At 37.2% G+C, this 19,261-nt stretch overlaps 1 protein-coding gene across 3 annotated transcripts in view; it reads right to left on the bottom strand.

Moving 5' to 3' along the window:
• PTPRZ1 (protein tyrosine phosphatase, receptor type Z1) overlaps nucleotides 1–19,261 on the bottom strand; it is a 239,002-nt gene that overhangs the window by 119,088 nt on the left and 100,653 nt on the right. For all 3 annotated transcript variants that reach the window (XM_027855181.1, XM_027855182.1, XM_027855183.1), the window contains exon 3: nucleotides 1,033–1,212. In XM_027855181.1, the coding sequence (XP_027710982.1) occupies nucleotides 1,033–1,212 (180 nt within the window). The remainder of the gene's footprint in view (nucleotides 1–1,032; nucleotides 1,213–19,261) is intronic.

The following is a 19,261-nucleotide window of genomic DNA, read 5'->3' as shown; positions in this document are numbered from 1 at the left end:
GTAGTAGTAGTAGTAGTAGTAGTAGTAGTAGTAGTAGTAGTAGTAGTGGTAGTAGTGATGGTGGTGGTGCTGGTAGTGGTAGAAGTAGTAACACTATAGTTCTTCATCAAAGGACTACGTAAAACTTAAAAGTGTAATTTAAATGAGTTATAATGATGATCATTCTTCAGCAGACAATTTTATTCTCTCTCTCCTATCTCTGTGTTTTCTCTACAACCCATTTAGCTGTTATAATGATAAATCCGAAAGATTAAAATGACATGAGGGTGCAATCAGGAAAGAGAACCCTATCTGACCCTTTGGGAAAAGGCTCTGAATAAATCATTTTCTTTTCTGAATAATACAAGATGTTGATATTTCTAAATCAGACAAACACTTTTCCCCCACCAGAAGTCACTGGTGGCAAATTTCACATGCCAGTCAACTCCTATAGCAAGCTTACTACTTGACTCAGGTATGGGTAGGATGCTATGAATAAAATACTAAAGATATTTATTTTGTTAAATGGTCTTAAGACTGGAACCATAAACATTAAAGATACGACAGCAGAAAGTTAGGTTATCATAAATCTTTTTCCTCATCTCTGTTGGTAGTGCCTTTTAACTCCTTTAAAATGATGAAACATAATTTACATAAAATAATTTATGAATACTCCCTAGGCATAGTATTAAAAAAATCTCATAAACACAGAAACACTGGTAATTAACTTTGTTCAAAACCACATAACCAGTCAATCATTATTTTTCATTTCCAAGCACCAAATTAACTGTGAGATCAAGAAGACAAAGAGAAAAGCCACTACCGCTCCAGGAAAGAAATATGGATGGATTTAAAATGGAGTAATTCTTTTGAATACATTGCGTTATCATGTTTGCATTCTTTTTCATAGCCATTATTACTGTCCTCATTGAGTAAATGCTGAAATTATTATTTATCTCCAATAACGGCTCACTCCTGGATGGTATTAATAATGTCATAACTTCAGCTATTTTATTTTGTACACTAGATGCTCATGTGTTGTCTATATTTTACCTGTTTTTCCAGTGTTATGAATGTATGTGTCTCCCAAAGATGCTTTATCCCAGCCTTGAAAGTTAAGTTTCTTAAGATTCACATTGACTTGAGAAAGATCTTCATCAATATTAATGGGGGATTGTTTGGGACCGTTGCATGTTGGATATTTCTTTCCCCAGTTCTTTTGGCTCAGTGTTCCTAGAAGAGGACATTATAAGAAGTTAAATTACTTAAAATATCACCCAAATTTAAATTCATACTTCATAAAACAGTCGTGCATTTTGTAAAACAAAACAAAACAGAAAATGAACTCTGGCTACACAGACTAGATAAAAGAGTTCTTAATATTAATCTGAAAGTTTATACAATTTTTTAGCTAGTATTTTATATAGGATTTTTGCATCCATATTCATTTGAGAATGTTGTACACAGTAACAACAATATTGTTATAAGAACACCTTTGAGCAATTAAGTTATTTTGATTGTTATAAATACCCAAATTAACTATAAAGGACATATGAAGGAAGACACTATCTGTATCCAGAGAAAAAACTGACAGAAGTAGATATAGAATGATTTTATATTTTACATAATATATATATACATATATACTATGTATGTGTGTGTATGCATGTGTATCCAAATGGTAGCCATGCCTAGGGCAAAGGAGGACAGAAAGAAAAAAAGAAAAAAAGAAAATTACATGATAATTTTATTACATATTGAAAAGAAATAGCAAGTTGTACATAATCGATTTGCAATTTCATGTGCAATCATTTATTTTTAATATAACATGACATAGACATGCTTGTTTTATTCCATAAATTAAAAATTAAATAAAAAATAAAAATTAATAAAAATTAAATAAGAAAGTGGCAAATTCCTAGCTGCAATACACAAATATGATCTAGACTAGTAATAATGGCTGACATCTTTTTTTTAAGGGCTATTGAACCTTAACATATTCTCTTATTTATTTCTCACAACAACATGTGGAAGAGGTACTACAGGTGTCATCCCATTCTTTTTTACAGAGTAGGAAACTGAGGCTTTGCCAGATTAGGTGACTTATCCATGGGCACACAGCTATTAAGAGTCTGAGGCAGAATTCAAGACCCAGATCTTGCCTAACTCCAATTCCAGTACTCTTTCTACTTTACCATGTTGTTGTTCATTCATTTCAGACTCTTCATGACCCCATTTGGGGTTTTCTTAGCAAACATACTGAGTGGTTTGCCATTTCTTCTCTAGTTCATTTAATAGATAAAGAAACTGAGATAAATAGGGTGAAGTAATTTACCCAGGATCACATAGTTACTAAGTATCTGTATCCAAATTTGAACTCAGGAAGATGTGTCTTCATGATTTCAGGCCTGGCACTCTGTGCACTATGGCGCCACCTAGCTCTCTTAAATGCCATATATGCTCTAAATACAACAAAGTATAGCTAATTCCAGTAAAGTATAATTAAGTACAAAAAAAAACAAAAAATGAAGCCTATACAGTAAAATCCAAAGGTAGGGTTAGATAATTGCTTACACTCTCCCAAATTAATAGAGTTTTAAGACCTAGAGTCCAGGAGGGCTTGGTGTACAGTTTGAAAGTCCCTATTCAGCTGAGATCCAGAGATGTAATTTCCCCAGTATTTTCCCCAGTGGAAGTATGCTGGCCTATCTTTTTAAGTGATCTCACTGCCTTCAAAGACACTCTTGCTATGGCTATCAATATACCCTGGAAATTTCTATTTTGTCAACAGAACTACTGGGTTTTGTTTCACTTTTCAAATTTTCTTTTTAAAACTTTAACATTTACATCGAAATCTTTTACATCTACACAACTTAATTTCGAATATTGATCTTCTCAACTCAACAAGCCATCTCTTTGAAAAAATTAATTTTAAAAAGCATGAATTAAAGGTTCAGTAAGTGCAAGACAGGAGGCAGCAAGGTCACTCAGCAAATAGAGAGCTAGGCCTGGAGTGAGGAAGACCTGAGTTCAAATCCAGCCTCAGATACTAACTAGCTGTGTGACCCTGAGCAAGTCACTTAATCTCTGTTTGCCTTAATCCACTGGAGAAGAAAATGGCAAACTACCCCAGCATCTTTGCCAAGAAAACCCCATACGGGATCACAAAGAGTTGAACGTGACTGAGCTAGTGAAAACACAAACACACACACACACACACACACACATTACAGATACAAATACAAAACCAAGACTTTCTGTGCCTCCAAGATGAAGCTTAGAGTCTAACAGAGAGAGAGAATGCATATTTATAATGAAGAATATGAAAAAATAAGAGGGAAAAGGGGAAGTTCTGCAAGACTAACAAGAAAACAAAACAAAACAAAACAAAAGACTAACCAGCACACAACAACTCTCTAACAACGTATGCAAAATCCACACCAATAGTCCCTGAAATCTACAAAGAGGAGCATGGTTCATTTTCTCAGCTCTTCGTTAGGGCTAAGTTAGTCATTATAATTATACAGTATTTAGTTTTTTGGAGAGTAGGAGGAAGGAGAGGGAGTTATGATTTCTATTTCCATTGTTGTCGTTGATGTATATATTGTGATAACTGAAGCCATGGGAATGAATGAAATTGTGAAAGGGTCAAGGACAGAACCTGAGGAGGTCTGAGTCTAGGGCTCGGGAAGAAGAAAAACAAAGGAGATTGAACAAAAAGGGGGGAGGGGGGTCAGGGAAAGAGAGAATCAGGAGAGATACTATCATGGAAGCCAAAAGAGGAGACCATATCTAGGAAAGAGTCTGGTCAAGGGCACCCAATGCTGCAGAAAGATCAAACTCTTAAGAGAAGGGCTGAAAAGAGATATTGCTGAGACAGCTTCTGTAGCAGAGAAAGCACTGGACTTTAAGCTGAGTATCCCAAGTTTGAATTTTGATTGTACTACTTAACTACCTTTGGGAGCTTCCCTCATTAAACTTGCCTGGGCTTCAAGTTCCTCCTCTTCTGTAAAAAAGAGTTGGATTACATGATTTCTAAGGTTACTTCCCCCTCTAAATTCTATAATATGATGATGTGTCAATTAGAAGGTTATTGTTCTCCTTGGAGAAAATAGTGTCAATAAAATGCAGTAGGCTGAAGCCAGATAGTGAGAAGTTGATGGGGGTGGTACATGGGTGAATATTTACATACAATTAAATAACAATAATACTAGCTAACAATTATATAGTACTTACTGTATTCCAGGTGCTATGCTAATCACTTTATAATTATTATTACATTTGATCCTCATAACAAGGTATGTTATGGGAGGTAGGTGCTATTACTATCATTCATATATACATATACAAAATATATGTATGTATATGTGTGTGTGTGTATATATATATACATACAAACACACACACACACATATATACTTTTACAGATGAGGAAACTAAGGCAAACAGGATTAAGTGATTGGCCCAGGGTCACACAGCTTGCAAGAGTCTGAGGCCAAATTTGAATTCAGGTCTTTCTGACTTCACTCTGTCCTAACCTAACAAGCTTCTATAACTAACAAGCATTTATTAAGTGCTTTCTATATGTCATTCATTGTGCCGGATGCTGGAGATAAAAGGTTAAAAAAAAAAAAGAAAGAGAAAAAAGAAAAAATAAATTCCTGTCCTCCAAAAGCTTTCATTCAACTGAGGTGAATAGTGGAAGCAGTAAGTGGATGAGAGATGGAGAGGATGTCAGAATACTGAGAAGGTTGTATGTGTATATGTGTATTTAAAGAGAATAGAGAACTGAACATTATTTTAAGCACTCACTAAACAAGCCTTTATTAAGCACTTATTATGTGCCAGACAATATGCTAAGTGCTAGGAATTCAAAGAAAGGAAAAACAAAACAAAACAAAACAAAACAAAACAGTCCCATCTTCAAGGGCCATTCATTCTATTGGGAGAGATACATAAACAAACAGGTGCACATTGATATATACCACATAAGCCATTAGAGGCAGAAAGACTTAAGGTTTTAGAGAGGTAAGGATAAATGGAGCAAAATCCCAGGGAGAGGGTAGGAGCAAGGCAAAATTGGACATGCAGAGTTAGCTCTGGCAAAGAAAAAGGCTACCCCATCCTTGGAGACTGAAAGATATAGGGGGCGGAAACAGAGAGGGCATTTTGGAGGATCTCAGTTTTCTCAGTAAAGTGGAGGATGAGCAAAGCCCTCTGCTAAGAGATAGTGAAAGAGTGATAGAGTTGGGAGACTTAAGAGAGAAGGTTTTGAACCACTAAAGGAGAGGGATATTATAGGAAATAAATAAGAGATGAATAAAAAGGTTGCTTCCTGTGCAACAGTGAAGGCCCAGTGGCATGAATGTGTAGAAGATCTAGCCAGCTTAATTTTATGACTTCTTTTCTGAGTACTTGGAAGTAAGAAAGGAAAAGGTAGATAGTATGGGTTATACAGGGTTGGGAATTAGCAGGGTGGAAATTGGGGAAAGCCAGTGGAGCTAGTGATTGAAGAACAGAGGACAGTATATATCTGAAATGGCTAACTGTGAAGTGGTCAAGAATGTGACAGGTAGGAAAAGACACCAGGATGGGGGACATGAACCCCTTAAGCTTTTGAATGCCATCTTCTCTGTATGTGTTAGTGAGCTAGCTAGTTTATGGACTTAATGCTTGTAGAGTGATCATTAACACCTCCACTTGCCCATAGAAATAATTTTCTCAATCAATGTACTCTAACAATTTACTCCAGGGTCTCTCTATAATACTTGACAGTATTTAAGGACAATACGTTAAAAATGCAGAAATTAACATTTCTGCCTCCAGAAATATCTGCAGTAGTATACTGATTTATGTTCTTGTCAACAGGAGAAACGGTCCACTTCTTGCCATCCTAATTTGAATGCAAGAGAAACACAGACTTTGGGCTCTAATTGACAAGGCCCCTTTGAAGACTTACAAATCTTAGCATGGTTCCATGAATTCTAGAAAGCTCAGGAATAAATAAAAATAAAGGAGCAACCCCTTGATGCTACTACAAAGAAACAAACAAAAAAAGGAAGTATCTAGTCATATTGCATAAAAATGAAAAATATAAATAGTAATTAGACATCTTTCAGAGATCTTGCTATCTGCCACTGCAGGCAGTGTAACAAAGAAACAACAGTTAAAAAGTAATAGATTTTGTTTCACAATTTCAGAGTTACCAGAAATTAAATATGAGATGATGAATCGCAAGGGAAACTAACTGAACACCGGAAGAAAAGTCTCTGTTGCAACTGGATTGTTGAGCAATTGGAATTATCATTCTATTTTGAACTGAAAATACTTTCAAAAAAGTTGCCTATTTGTGACCAAATTATTACGTTACTGAATGATCCAACCAAGTTCCAGTTTAAGGGTAAATCTGCCATTTGAAATACAATGGAAACTGAGGAGAATTTCCAAGTGGGCCCATCTTCATTGCTTGCACTGACTGAGGATTGTAATTCACATAGATACTATTACAAAGCATCTCATTAGAATATGCCCTGCTAGGTAACAGAATTTGATATATTATAGGTTAATGTTAAATCTCTAATTTGCATAGTGAAACTAATTAAGTGAAATGTAAGGGAAAAGGTTTTTGTTACAGTCAGGGAAACAAGATGGAGAGATGTAAATTAGGGGAGAATAAGTTAGCAATAGATTAAATGGAACAATGTTCCATCATCATCTTGTTTGATAACAATAGAAATCAATAATACATGATTGGTGGGGCACTGGCACTTCCCCAAAGAGTAGTCATTAATAGATTGATGTCAATTTAAGGAGACATCGCAAATGCAGTTCTCTATGGATTTGTCCGTGGCTCTATCCTATTAATCATTTTTGATTTGAACCTTGAATCTGGGCATAGATGTGATGCACAACAAAAGTTTAAAGGACAAAATGCTTCTATGGATAGCTAATATGTTGACTGAACAAGTCAGGATTAAAAGATCTCATAGAAAGAAAAAGATTCTTAGTAGCTAACTGTAATAAGATGAACATTAATAGAGACAAATGAAAATTCCTACATGTTGGTTCACAAAATCACCTGCAAGATTCTAGGAGGTTAGAGCAGCATGACTAGATAACGGTTTGTGTGGAAAAAACACCTGGGGTTTCCAATGAACTGCAAGCACAATATGAGTGAACAGTGTGCCATGGGAGCCAAAAAGAAGCTAGTGTGTAACTCTAGGCAGCATTAATAGAATTAGGGCATCCAGAGAGAGGGAAGCCATGGTCCTGCTGGTCAGACAAGATACAGGGCAATCTATTCTATTTTGTGTGCAATATTTTAGGAAGGATATTGGTAAACTAAAACAGGTCCAGGACAATAATGAGAAGGGCAAAGGGTCCAATGTCTTGAGACAAAGAAGGAACTTAGAAGTTACCACAGTGTAATGGATATAACAGTGGATTTAGAATCAAAAGCCTTTGTTTTAAATCTCAGCTCTGCTACTAACTACCTGAATGACCTAGGGAAAGTTACTTAAACTCTCTGGAATTGGTTGCTGTCCTTTGTAATTGAAGAGGATCAAAATGACATCCCTATATCAGAGTTAACGTACAGTATGTCCAACTGTGGTTGATTAGACTAATACCAGCTCGGAAGGCTCTATCACAGGTAGGTTTATCTATAAAATAAATGTTGAATTAAATAGTGTGTGAGTTGCACTGTCCTACCAATTATGTTTAGGTAGGTGGCACAGTGGATAGAGTGCCAGGCCCCCTGGAATCAGGAAGACTCATTTTCCATAAGTTCAAATCCAGCCTCAGACATACTAACTAGCGGTGTGATCCTTACAAGTCATTTAACCCTGTTTGTCTCCGTTTCCCCATCCATAAAATGAGCTGGTGAAGGAAATGGTAAACCACTCAGTTATGTTTGCCAAGAAAACTCCAAATGGGGTCACAAAGAGTCTGAAACAACTGAACAACAACAAGGAATTAAAAAAAAACTTTGGGAGATAACAACTTTTATTTTACTACGTGAAGAGGTGTTGATGGGGTATGGGCCTATCATTCAGTTTCAGAAGCCGAGACCTTTGCCCCTTTCACCAAAGGGAATTTGGCTGCCATTTGTCTAGGGCCCCAGAAAACTCTTAAACTTTTTTTTTACTCTGTTCTCTGATTCCTTATCTACTCCCCTAATCTTCTTTGAAAGCCCTAACCCCACCTTCTGATTTTATGCAGATGCCTTTCAAACTTCTTCCTTCCAGTTCCTTTCATTATCTATTCCCATTGTCTATTCAATCTCTCAGACCTTCCAATTGGAACTCTCACCTAGACCCTTTTCCCAGCCCCCTCCTCTGGCCGCCCAAAGTTACTTTAGTATATATGAGATCCACCCCAACCCCCATTCATAAACTGAAAATCTCTCGTGCCCAGAGGCTGAGCTTTTCTCATGCCTGCTGTCCTTAGGCCTGGCCTATGTGGTTTACCTCTAATAAACATTTTCTCTGGATGGAAGAAGATTTGAGTTGAATTCAGTCAGGCAGGGCCAGCGTCGCGATCTTGGGGTCCGAGCACCCCAAACCTCTAGACCTCTTCAGTGTCATTCAGCAAAAGGGATTAGATATGCCCTGCTCGCCCCCTAAGGGCAGAATTAGTAACAGTGGGTAGAAGTCTTCAGAGGATGATATTGTTTCAGTAAAATAATTGGGAAAAAAATTCTTAATTAGAGCTACCCCAAAATGGAAGGAACAGTGCCTTTGGAGGTAGGAGACTTTCTTCATTATGAGACGTCTTCAAATAGAGACTAAAAAGCCACTTGTCAGGGGTAGGACAGTTCAAGTACAGGCTTGACCTGAAAGATCCAAATCCAAGAGATACAAAATCCAGCAGATTAGCCAAATATGGAGGAGAAAATGTTACCCAAACATGGAAGTGCAAGTAGTAAGAGGTTTAAAAAATACACCAAAGACAGAAAGTCAGAAAGACAGTTTAGAGGATCAGCAAAATTTCTTCATAACCAAAATGTTCAAGATGTGTTCAAGGATGAAAAGGAGCTAAAAGCAGGGCTGGCATGGGGAGGTGGAGGTGAGGAAAGAAGGCATTTTTCTGCCAGCCCAAGTATTTATAGTATTAAGTATTATTCAGAGAGGAACATACTAAGGAGCTTCCCAATCCCAGATTTTATTTTGGATGCAGATAAGTAAGAGATATAAATTTAGTTTTAAGTCTACATGTTGTTCCAGATCTAAAAAACCCGATAAAAATCACTGTGACTGTATGACACGTTCCTCAGAGTTCTGAAGTTGCTTAAGGCAAGGACTATGTCTTCCTCTCCCCCTTCCCCTGACTCCCTTGTATCTCTAGGATCTGATGAAATGTCTTGGGCATAGTCAATACCTAAAAAATGTTTTCTTGATTATATCTATTTAATTTAATTCATGCTTTTAGGAAAGGGCTTTTTAACTCAGGGAGTGGGGTCAGAAGTAAGCTGCAAGCAGTTGAGAAGTTAATCTAAATGTAAATCTAAATGGATTTTTCCAGAGCTTAGTTGTGAAAGAGAGGAGAGATACAGAGCTTGAAGAGATGACAGAATTAAGTGAAGTTTTTTTTTAATTAAATATTTTTTTTTCAATTAACAAAAGTCAATTTTCTCTTCCTTTCACAATTTGAAGGGAAAAAAAGGAAAAAAAGAAAACTCTGTTAACAATATGTACAGTCAAGCAAAACAAATTCCAGCACTGTCCATAACCAAAAAATATGTCTCATGTATGTAGTCTGAGTCTGTCGCCTCTCTACTTCATCAGTCTCTGAAATTGTGGTTGTTCACTGCTTTGGTCAGTGTTCTCACTGCTTTTAAATTTGTTTACTTTTCCAGTGGTGTTATTATTGCAAAAATTATTCTGATTTTGCTCACCTCATTGTGTATTAGTTCATATAAATCTACCCAGGTTTCTCTGAAGCTACCCACTTTATCACCTTATGGCATGAAAGCATTCCATTACATTTACATGCCATAAATTATTCAGCCAGTCCCAAATGATAAGCATCTCTTTAGTTTCCAGTTTTTTGCTACTACAAAAAGATTTGATATCAATATAAATGTTTGTACTTATGGGTCCTTTTCTTCTTTTCTTTGATTTCTTTGAGGTATAGGCATAGGCTTAGTAGTGGTATTGCCGTGTCAAAGAGTATGTTAAGTGAAGGTGTTATAAAGGATAGGGCAGATTTGGGCATGTTTGTAGTTAGCAAAGAAAATGCCAGTAGTCAAGGACCAACTGATGAGAAAAACAAGAGAGACAGAGAAGAGAGTTCAAATTTCTGGAGTAGATGGGAGGATATGAGATCAAGGACATAAAAAGATGACCTTCGCAGAGATATAGCGTTTTGAGGTGTAGAATAGGGAAGAACAGTGGACTCAAAGAACAGTCTTCACTTTCTCAATAAAATGTGTGTGGCAGGGGTGTAGAGGGGTCTTTGCTGAGAGGGAAGGTGGAAGGGAGGGTTGTTGTATGAGGCTTAATGATAGAAAAGGAAATTTTCAATAGTACCTTCAGGGAGTGAGTCAGAGAGATATAATAATAGAAGAATAAAAAGATTTCTGCACAACAGCAAAGCTCAGTTGAGAACAGGCAGCAGAAATTTGTAGCTGCACCTATCAGGTAACCTCGTATGACTAGCTCCAGCAGATTTCAGTAGCACATGAGCAGAAGCAGGTATAATGGATGATGATGATGATGATGATGATGATACCTGACAACGATATAAGCAATTCGAAGTTTGCAAAATGCCTTACATAAATTATCTATAATAAAACAATCCTGTGTGATAGTTATTATTGGTATTATCCCATTTTACAGATGTTAGAGTAACCCAGGGTTGGTATGTAGCAAGGAATGAGCATCATTTTGACAAAGCAGATGATGGGGTAAAGGGTATATAAGGGTACAGAGTAGTTTAAAGGTGAATTATTTAAGTATGGGTAAGACTTTAAATGAATGAAAGTGAGGCTAGAGGAAGGCTGATGGACTAAGAGAACAGAAAGAGATCCATCGCCCAAGAATTATGGAGAGGATGAAGGATAAATCCAGAAAGAGTGAATAATTAGGAGAGATGGAAGAACAGGAAATTATCAGAGAGGAAATCCAGGATTTGGAATTAGGAGGGCATAACAGTTTTAGGTAATGGGTAGATCACAGGTATATTCACCCCTTTGAGTGGCAGAGGTTGGGCAAAGGTGGAGGTCATATATTATAGTAAGACTTTTCCATATTGAAAAGATTTTGGTAGATACTTAAGAAACATACATACCAGAAGATAAATATATCATCTTTATCTGTGCTAGTTACATTATTTTAAAAGACAATATGACATCATATATAAATAAAAGTTATCCAGGGCATAGTGTTTTTTTTTTATTAATTATTGCTATAGTATTTCCTATTCTATCTAATCTGACCCAAAAGTGGGGTCAGATTCAGGCTAAGTGTGAGAAGGTAAGGTAGAAACAATAGTTTTGGGTCAGTAGTGGAGCGACCCAGGAACTGAGAGGAAAACCATCCCCATTCTTAGCCATCAGACAGCAATCAGAGATTAGGCAGTTATTATAAGATCAGTATAGGGTGGCCATAACAGAGTTTGAGAGGCTGCAGGTGACAGTGAAAAATAAAGAGATCAGAGTCCAAAAAGTTAGTCCGTGTCCTGACATTTAATCTGACTCTAACCCATCTTTCCAGCTTTATTTCACATTATTCCCATTCACATACTTCCTACCTGTAGATGACTTGCCATCAACCTGACATGCCATCACCCCATCTGAAAGCATTCCCTTCTTTCCTGATCGCCCACAGATGACAAATGTTTTCTTCCTTATCAAATTTTCATAGAGCACTTTGTCTGATTTCTTTTTTGTTTCTATTATATCTCATCTTATATTATATTAATCATTATATATCAGATCTTCCCCAGTAAATAGACTCCTTGAAAGCAGGGACTGCTGTTTTTTCATCTTTGGAAACACCAAGGACAATGCCTTGAATGTAGTAAGTATGCCACGTGTGTAAGGACTTTTAAAATATTTGTCATTTTTGGTTATAGAAACGAAGTCAAGGTCAAGGTATTAACATTAAGTAAATAATGGAGAGAGAATGGATCAGGGTCAGGAACAGTGAGAAAAAGCTGATAGTGATTTGTCTCACTAAGGCAGCTAAAGTCTCACAGCAATTTGTGGCACGGTAGATAGAGCACTGGGTCTGAAGTCAGGAAGATCTGAGTTTAAATTTGGCCTCAGACATCTACCAGCTGTGTGACCTTGGGCAAGTCACGAAACCTCTTTTTGCTTCAGTTTCCTCTACTCTAAAACGAGGATAATAATAGTACCTATATCCAAGAGCTGCTGTGAGGACCAAAAGGATGCTATTTGTAAATAGTTTAGCACAGAGCCTGACATAGTATAGATACTACATAAATGCTAGCTATTATTATTATTAATATTACTAAAAGTCTCCACCTTTGTGGCCTCGCCTTTTTCTGGATGGCTCCTCCTCGAGTTGTCATGTCTTATTCCCCTCCAAACCTCACTCAGGGCTTCCTCTACCATACTCCAGCACAGGGCACCTTTGTCTCATCTCCCCCTTTTTAATCTTCCTTTTACGTGTTGTCTTCTCCTGTTAGAATAGAAGTTCCTTGAGGACAACCATTGTCTTTCTTTCTACTTCTATTTGTATTCCCAGGTTTAGCACAGTGCCTGGCAGATAGTAAGTACTTAATTAATACCTATGATTAAGTAAGTGAGATAGTTAGTTAGAGACAATGGGTAGCCTCACCTATCCACTATACTGGATGAACCACTGTGGTTGGTACAGGCTCATTTCCTCATTCTCTTAAATGAGAGGCAGCTCGCTGTTTTTGACACAATTTACATTTTGGTCAATGACATGGTCAGATCTGTGCTTTAGGAATGTTAGTTTGGTAGCTCTGTGACAGACAGATTAGAAAGGAGCAAGATTACATGCAGGGAGACCATTTGGACCTCAAGGTATGAGGGCCTGAACTACAACGGTATGACTAAAGAATGAATACTGGTGGTTTTAAGGAAGCTGATGCAACAAGATTTGGCAACTGTTTGGATATGGAGATTGAGTAAGGATCACGTGTCAAAGACAACTCCAAGATCGAGAAGCTAGATGACTGAGGGAATGGTGGTTCCCTTGTCAGAAACAGGGAAGTCAGGAGGAGGGCTGGGTTTAGAGATAAAGATAACGAATCTGGTTTTGGACATATTAAGTTTGATATGTCAATGGAGTATGCAGGAAAAGATCTCCAGCAGGCAGTTGGAGCGGTGGGGCTAGAACTCAAGAGAGTAATGAGAGATGACCACGGAGATTTTGGAGTCATCCAATTAGAGATGCTGGTTGAATCCATGAGACCACATGAAATCAAACAGAGGTTGTCTAGAGGAAAAAGGAGAAGGGCCAAGAAAGAATCTCAGGGTTCACCTAAGTATGGGGGCAGGACTGGTGATGACCTTGACATCTTCAATACCTAACCAAGCTCTAAGTGCTCCACAGTGACTGCATCAGCCTCATGGCCATTGGAACAAACTGTTCTCATCCATCCATTCCGCTGGGGTAAGTCTTTACATGTTTGGGGAAGATGTCTCCCAAACTCACAAATGGTTTGGAGGCCTGCTAGTTACCCTCAACATGGTTTAGCCCATCTTTCCAGACTGTAGGTAAGAATACTTCAGGAGTTTACAATTTAATAGGGAAAGGAGTGGGGGAGGAATAAGTACAATCACCCAAACAATAAAATGAGGCACAATACGACAAAGGCTATAAAGAGATAAAAATAAAATACTGTTGGGGCTTAGAGGCAAAAAATAGTACAACCACTTGTGGCTGTGTGGGGAGGGTCAGACAAGGCCTTATGAAGGCGACATCGGAGCTGGGCTGCAAAAGATTGTTAAGCTAGAGAATGAAAGAAATGAGGGTGGGGTGGAGTGGACAGAAACATTCCAGAAAGAACAAGACATTATGAATGAAAACATAGAGAAGGGCCAAGCCTAAAGTGTGTTCAGGTAGCAAGTATTTCAGTTTGTACTAGAAGGGACACATAGGGGAGTAGTGCTTGAAAGGGTGACTACAAGCCAAGGCACAGAGATTTTTGAATGACAGACTAAAGAATCTAGATTCAATTCTGCAGGCAATGGGGATCCAATAAATGTGTATGAGTACAAGAATGTCATGGTTAGAACAGAGCTTTCTAAAGATGATTCTGGAAGTAATAGATAGGATGGAGCCAATGATTACTTCTGAAGCCATCATTTATTTTCACAGTCATCATCCAATTTGATCCTTACAACAGTTCTTGTGAGATAGCTCTGTTGAAAAAGGAGTGTGTGATGGAATTACTAAAACAATGGAAGATTTCTCCATGTAGCCATCATTCTTTAAATTTCATGTTGTTCATATATTATCTGTCACATCTTTTTTCCTGACTATCAATGCTAGAGAAAAACATTTTTCCATTAGTCACCAAAATGAAATAATGTTTAACCAAAAGACAACTTAACATGGAAGAAAGCATTAGATAAAAGTTGATACTACAGATTTTCTGAATTCTTGGGAAAAAACAGCCTGAGTGGGAGTAAGTAAGGGAAAACAAAGAAAGAGAAATCATTTTTATCTCTTCTATCTCTCTGCCCTCTCATTTTCTTTTTCATTATTCTCTTTAATGAGACTTCCTTTCATTATTCACCAAACAAGGAAAATTATACCATGTTAAAAGACAGCTAGGAAAAATCCAAAGTAAATTTTCAGAAACTTTAACTCATAAGACTTCAAATTCATTTGCTTCTTCCAGCTCTCTCCAAATTACAATTGCTTGACAAGGTTTGGCTACTAAAGGACATTGATTCAGAATAAGAGAAAGAAACATGGAAAATTTTCCATTCCAGAAATCCTCAACAAACCAATGATGAAAAAAAAACATTGTTTTTCATACTACCTTGATTGTTTTTCCTAGGCTTTGCAATTAAGGATATTTATATTATATGCAGTATACACACATGAAGGATGTTAAAGAAGACAGAGGTAGAAATTCAGAATTAGACAGACATAACTATTTTGACAATGGCCTGCTTAAGCAAATTAGACATATGATCTCATACAACATAAATCAGGGTCTTAAATTTTTATTTTATTTATACATTTTCTTTTTATATTCCCTTCATTTCCAAATATATCTTTCCACCTGCCTATCCATAAAACCATCCCTTACAACAAAGAGTAAAAGAGAAAGAAAAAACCAACAGTTTAGCAAAGCTAACATATCAACTGAGTTGACAAATGCAGGATTTCATAACTATCTATAGTTCCCAACTTCTTCAAAGAAAATGAAAGGTATTTTTTGTCCTCTCCTTCAGACCAAGCTTAGTCATTATAATTTTACAATGTTCAGTTTTGATCTTGTTTTTTCCCCCACTGATGCTGTTGTAGTCTCATCTGATTTCATGGCTACAATTATCACCTCTATGAAGATGATTCCCAGATCTACAGATCTAGCCCTAGTCTTTCTCCCACAGTAGCTAGGTGATGCAGTGGATAGAATGCCGGATCTGGAGTCAGAAGACTCATCTTTGGTAGTTCAAAGTCAGTGTCAGACATTTACTAGCTGTGTGAACCTGTGCGAGTCACTTCATTCTGTTTGCCTCAATTTCCTCATCTGTAAAATGAGCTGGAGAAGGAAATGGCAAACCATTCGAGTATCTTTGCCAAGGAAAACCTCAAAATGTGGTCTCAAAGAGTAATACATGACTGAACAACAAGAAAAATCTTTATCCCAAGTTGTTGTCCTGTATCACCCACTTCCTCTTGTACATTTTGAATTGAAGTCCCATAGGAACTTCAAATTTAACAAGTTCAAAGTGCACTTATGTTTCTCCCCAAATCCATCCCTCTTCTTAACTTCCCTACTACCGTCAATAGCATGGCACCATCTTCCAGAATCAGGTTTGCATCCTCGGAGCCATTAAGGATTAAGGAAGACCTCAGTTCAAATTCCATCTCTGGCACTTACTAGGCTTTAGGCAAGTCACTTAATCTCTGTGTGCTTTAATCCACTGGAGGAAGAAATGGCAAACCACTCCAGTATCTTTGCCAAAAAAATCCTATAGACAGTGCAGTCCACAGGGTCGAGAAGAAACAGACACAACTGAACAACAGACCTGACCAGTCCTATCAACTGAAAAGAAAAGTAAAGCCAGTTATACAACTGATGCTTTGGAATAGTTAAGTCAGTCACAAAGCCATAGAATTTTAACACTCTCATAGTCTTAACAAATCATTCCAGTGGTGAAAGCAATTTGTCTACAATCTAAACCCATTGCAGAGAGAGTACAACTTCAAATATTTTCAATTTCTGATGCTGTTTGTTTAAGATTTCATTTCTCTTCAGCTTGTGCTGTCTCAGAACAGCAGTGAACCTCTGTTGGCCTGGATGATGCCTTAAAACCAAGTGGGTCCATAGCTGTCAGTAGGGTTAGCTGTCAATTAATCTGGAAGAGTTTCCGTTCTAAACAATGCCTAACACCACAGTATTTCAGAAGAGCTATGTGTTACAGCAAAGCACAAAAAACATGAGGGACAGATCTGCAACCTTCTCCAAAGCTACTGCTGAAATGTGAGGACATGTTTTTAATTGGCAAAACTGTGGCTCTTAAATTATTAAGATCAACTTAAAATATCAACTGATCAACTAAAAATACATTAGCATTTCTTTTGAGATTTGCAAACATAAAAACACAAGCTGAGAATATAGCATGGTAATATTTAGATATAAATATGTTAATATATGTAGCAAAATGACCTATAGTCCTTATATACTGAATAGGTATCAGACATAAATAACTAGTACTTGGGATAACTGATACAATCAATTGCTTTAAAATGCAAATGGTGACAACTTTTAATAGGAGAATGCTTTTTGTGAAATAAAGAAAAAAATCAAGGCCCAGAGATGGAAATTACTATAAAGTAGGTTTGAAATAATGCTTGAGAATAAAAGCGAAGGAAAGATTCTTATTTTTGTGGTTTTTAGTTCAGCTCTTCCACAGATGTGATACATATAGAACATCCCTCCCACTTATTTACTCTTCTCTTCTCCTTTTTGCTTCTAAACCCAACATGTCAAGTGGGAGTGGAGGTATATATAGTCAGAGTTTTAGACAAAGGAAGGATGGGAAGGAAGATTATGATTCAGTTCTGTTTTTCTCAATCTCAAGCCTTGGTGAAGGAATGAAGTTGGTTAAGGGTTACAAACTGACAGTCACAGCCTCATAGATTCCTGCTGTCGGCCTTGCTGCTGAAGAGGAAGGACCAAACTGGTCCCAGGTGTTTCTCAAAGCATCACAGACCTGGAGTTGGAAGGGACCTGAGAAGTCACTTAATCCAACTGCTTCATTTTATAGATAAGGACACTATGGCCCAAGAAGAAGTGAGTTGTCCCTAAGTCACATAGGTATTAAGTGGAAGAGCCAGGATTTGTGCACTGACAGAGGAAAGATAGATGTAGGTAGATAGAGAGAGACAGAGAAATGGGTAGATGTATTTGGATGGAGACAGAGGGGTATATATAAATGGGGAGATACAGAGAAGCAGATGAAGTAGATAGAGATGGATGGATGGATGGATAAATAGACAGAAAAGGTAGATGGATGGACAGATTAGATAGATAGGTGATAGATAGATGGATAGATACAGATGGATGAATGGATGGGATCAATATACAGACGGATAGGCAGACAATATTTTTTAAGTGCTTACTGTGTTTCAGGCACTGAGGACACAGATACAAGAAAATGAGGACTTCTTTCCCACTCTCAACGCGCGCCTATCCTAATAGAAGATAAAGCATAATGGGGAATTGGAAGCCGTGTGGGATGGTAGTGGGAGGAAGCACTGGGATGATCAAATGAGATCATATTTGTAAAGCAGTTAGCACAATGCCTGCTATAGAGCAGGTGCTTTATAAATGTTTATTCCCTTACTGTCCCCTTCACTTCCTCCCTCACCCTCCTTCCTATTTCCTCCCAGAGATTCAAATTAAAATGTCAAAGATACAGGAAAAGGTGGAATAACAAAACAACAGCAGTCACCTGGACAAGGCATGTTCTAAGTCACATGAATTTAAGATAGAAAAAGTAACAGTCATGTAATCTAATGTGGTATAGGAGGAAGATGACTGGATTTGCAATCAGCGGACCTGGGTTAGAAGCCCGAAGCTGTTAACTGCCTGAGCACTGGCAAATCACTTAGTCTATTTGAGCCCCAGTTTCTTCATCTATAAAGTGAGGGTTGCTCTCAGTTCTAAAATCTATGATTTCTATCAGCAATTTCTAGCTTCAAATATTTAGATTTTCATCTTCATAGCACTAGTTCACAATACTGGTAGAGCTATAACTAAGGTGGTGTGATCAGAGAACCAAAATTTATAGTTCACAAAAATTAAAATCATACAGTCCTTAAAAAGTACGGAAGACATTATAGCCATTCTCCCTCCTGCTCAAATGAATTTTTCTCTTAATTACTTCTTGCATTATTTTCACAACTTTAATTACAGAATTGACTTGAAGATATTATTTATACTATTTGCTCCAGGCACAATTCTTGCTGCTTGCTCTGGGTGTCAAAATTTCGAGTTGCCGGCTTTACAATTAGACAACTATCAGAAACCAAAATATGAAGTTCATCTTATTAAACTACCTCCGTTGGCAGGGGCTGGAGGGCATTGCAAATAAAAAAAAAAAGGAAAAAAGGAAATTACTTTGGCTTTGGAGCAACTGTGTAATTAGTATTATAACAGCACTATCTCTATGGCTTTATCAAAAGGAGTTAATTGTATTCTAACATTTAAGATTTACAATAAAGAAAGTACCAGGTCTCTGAGTAAAGAATTAATTGCAATACTTTTTTTTTTTTTATAAACCAGAAAGGCAGTTTATTAATTCACACTGACAAAATTGCTGAATAGACCAGAATATGGTTGTCATGTTGTCAATACATTCTCTCTCCAACAAGAAAGTTTTTTTGGTAAGCAAAGTTACTATCACAGGGTCGCTTGGTGATTATAGTTATGACAAAAGAATTCGACTGATCTAGATATCATCTTTAAGTTATAATAGCTTGCTGTATTCTTGACTGTAAATCTTTATCTGCCAGGCAGACAGGGATATTCAATTTGACCGATCAGGGCACCCTTTCTTCTAAATAATGCTAGGGAAACATGTTCTTATTTTTGATACTTC

The sequence above is a fragment of the Vombatus ursinus genome, unplaced genomic scaffold, assembly GCF_900497805.2.
Source record: "Vombatus ursinus unplaced genomic scaffold, bare-nosed wombat genome assembly UNPS02010788.1, whole genome shotgun sequence".
Classification (NCBI taxonomy): Eukaryota; Metazoa; Chordata; class Mammalia; order Diprotodontia; family Vombatidae; genus Vombatus; species Vombatus ursinus.
The sequence above is the reverse complement of the archived record's forward strand: the minus strand, read 5'-3'. Positions and strand labels throughout refer to the sequence as shown.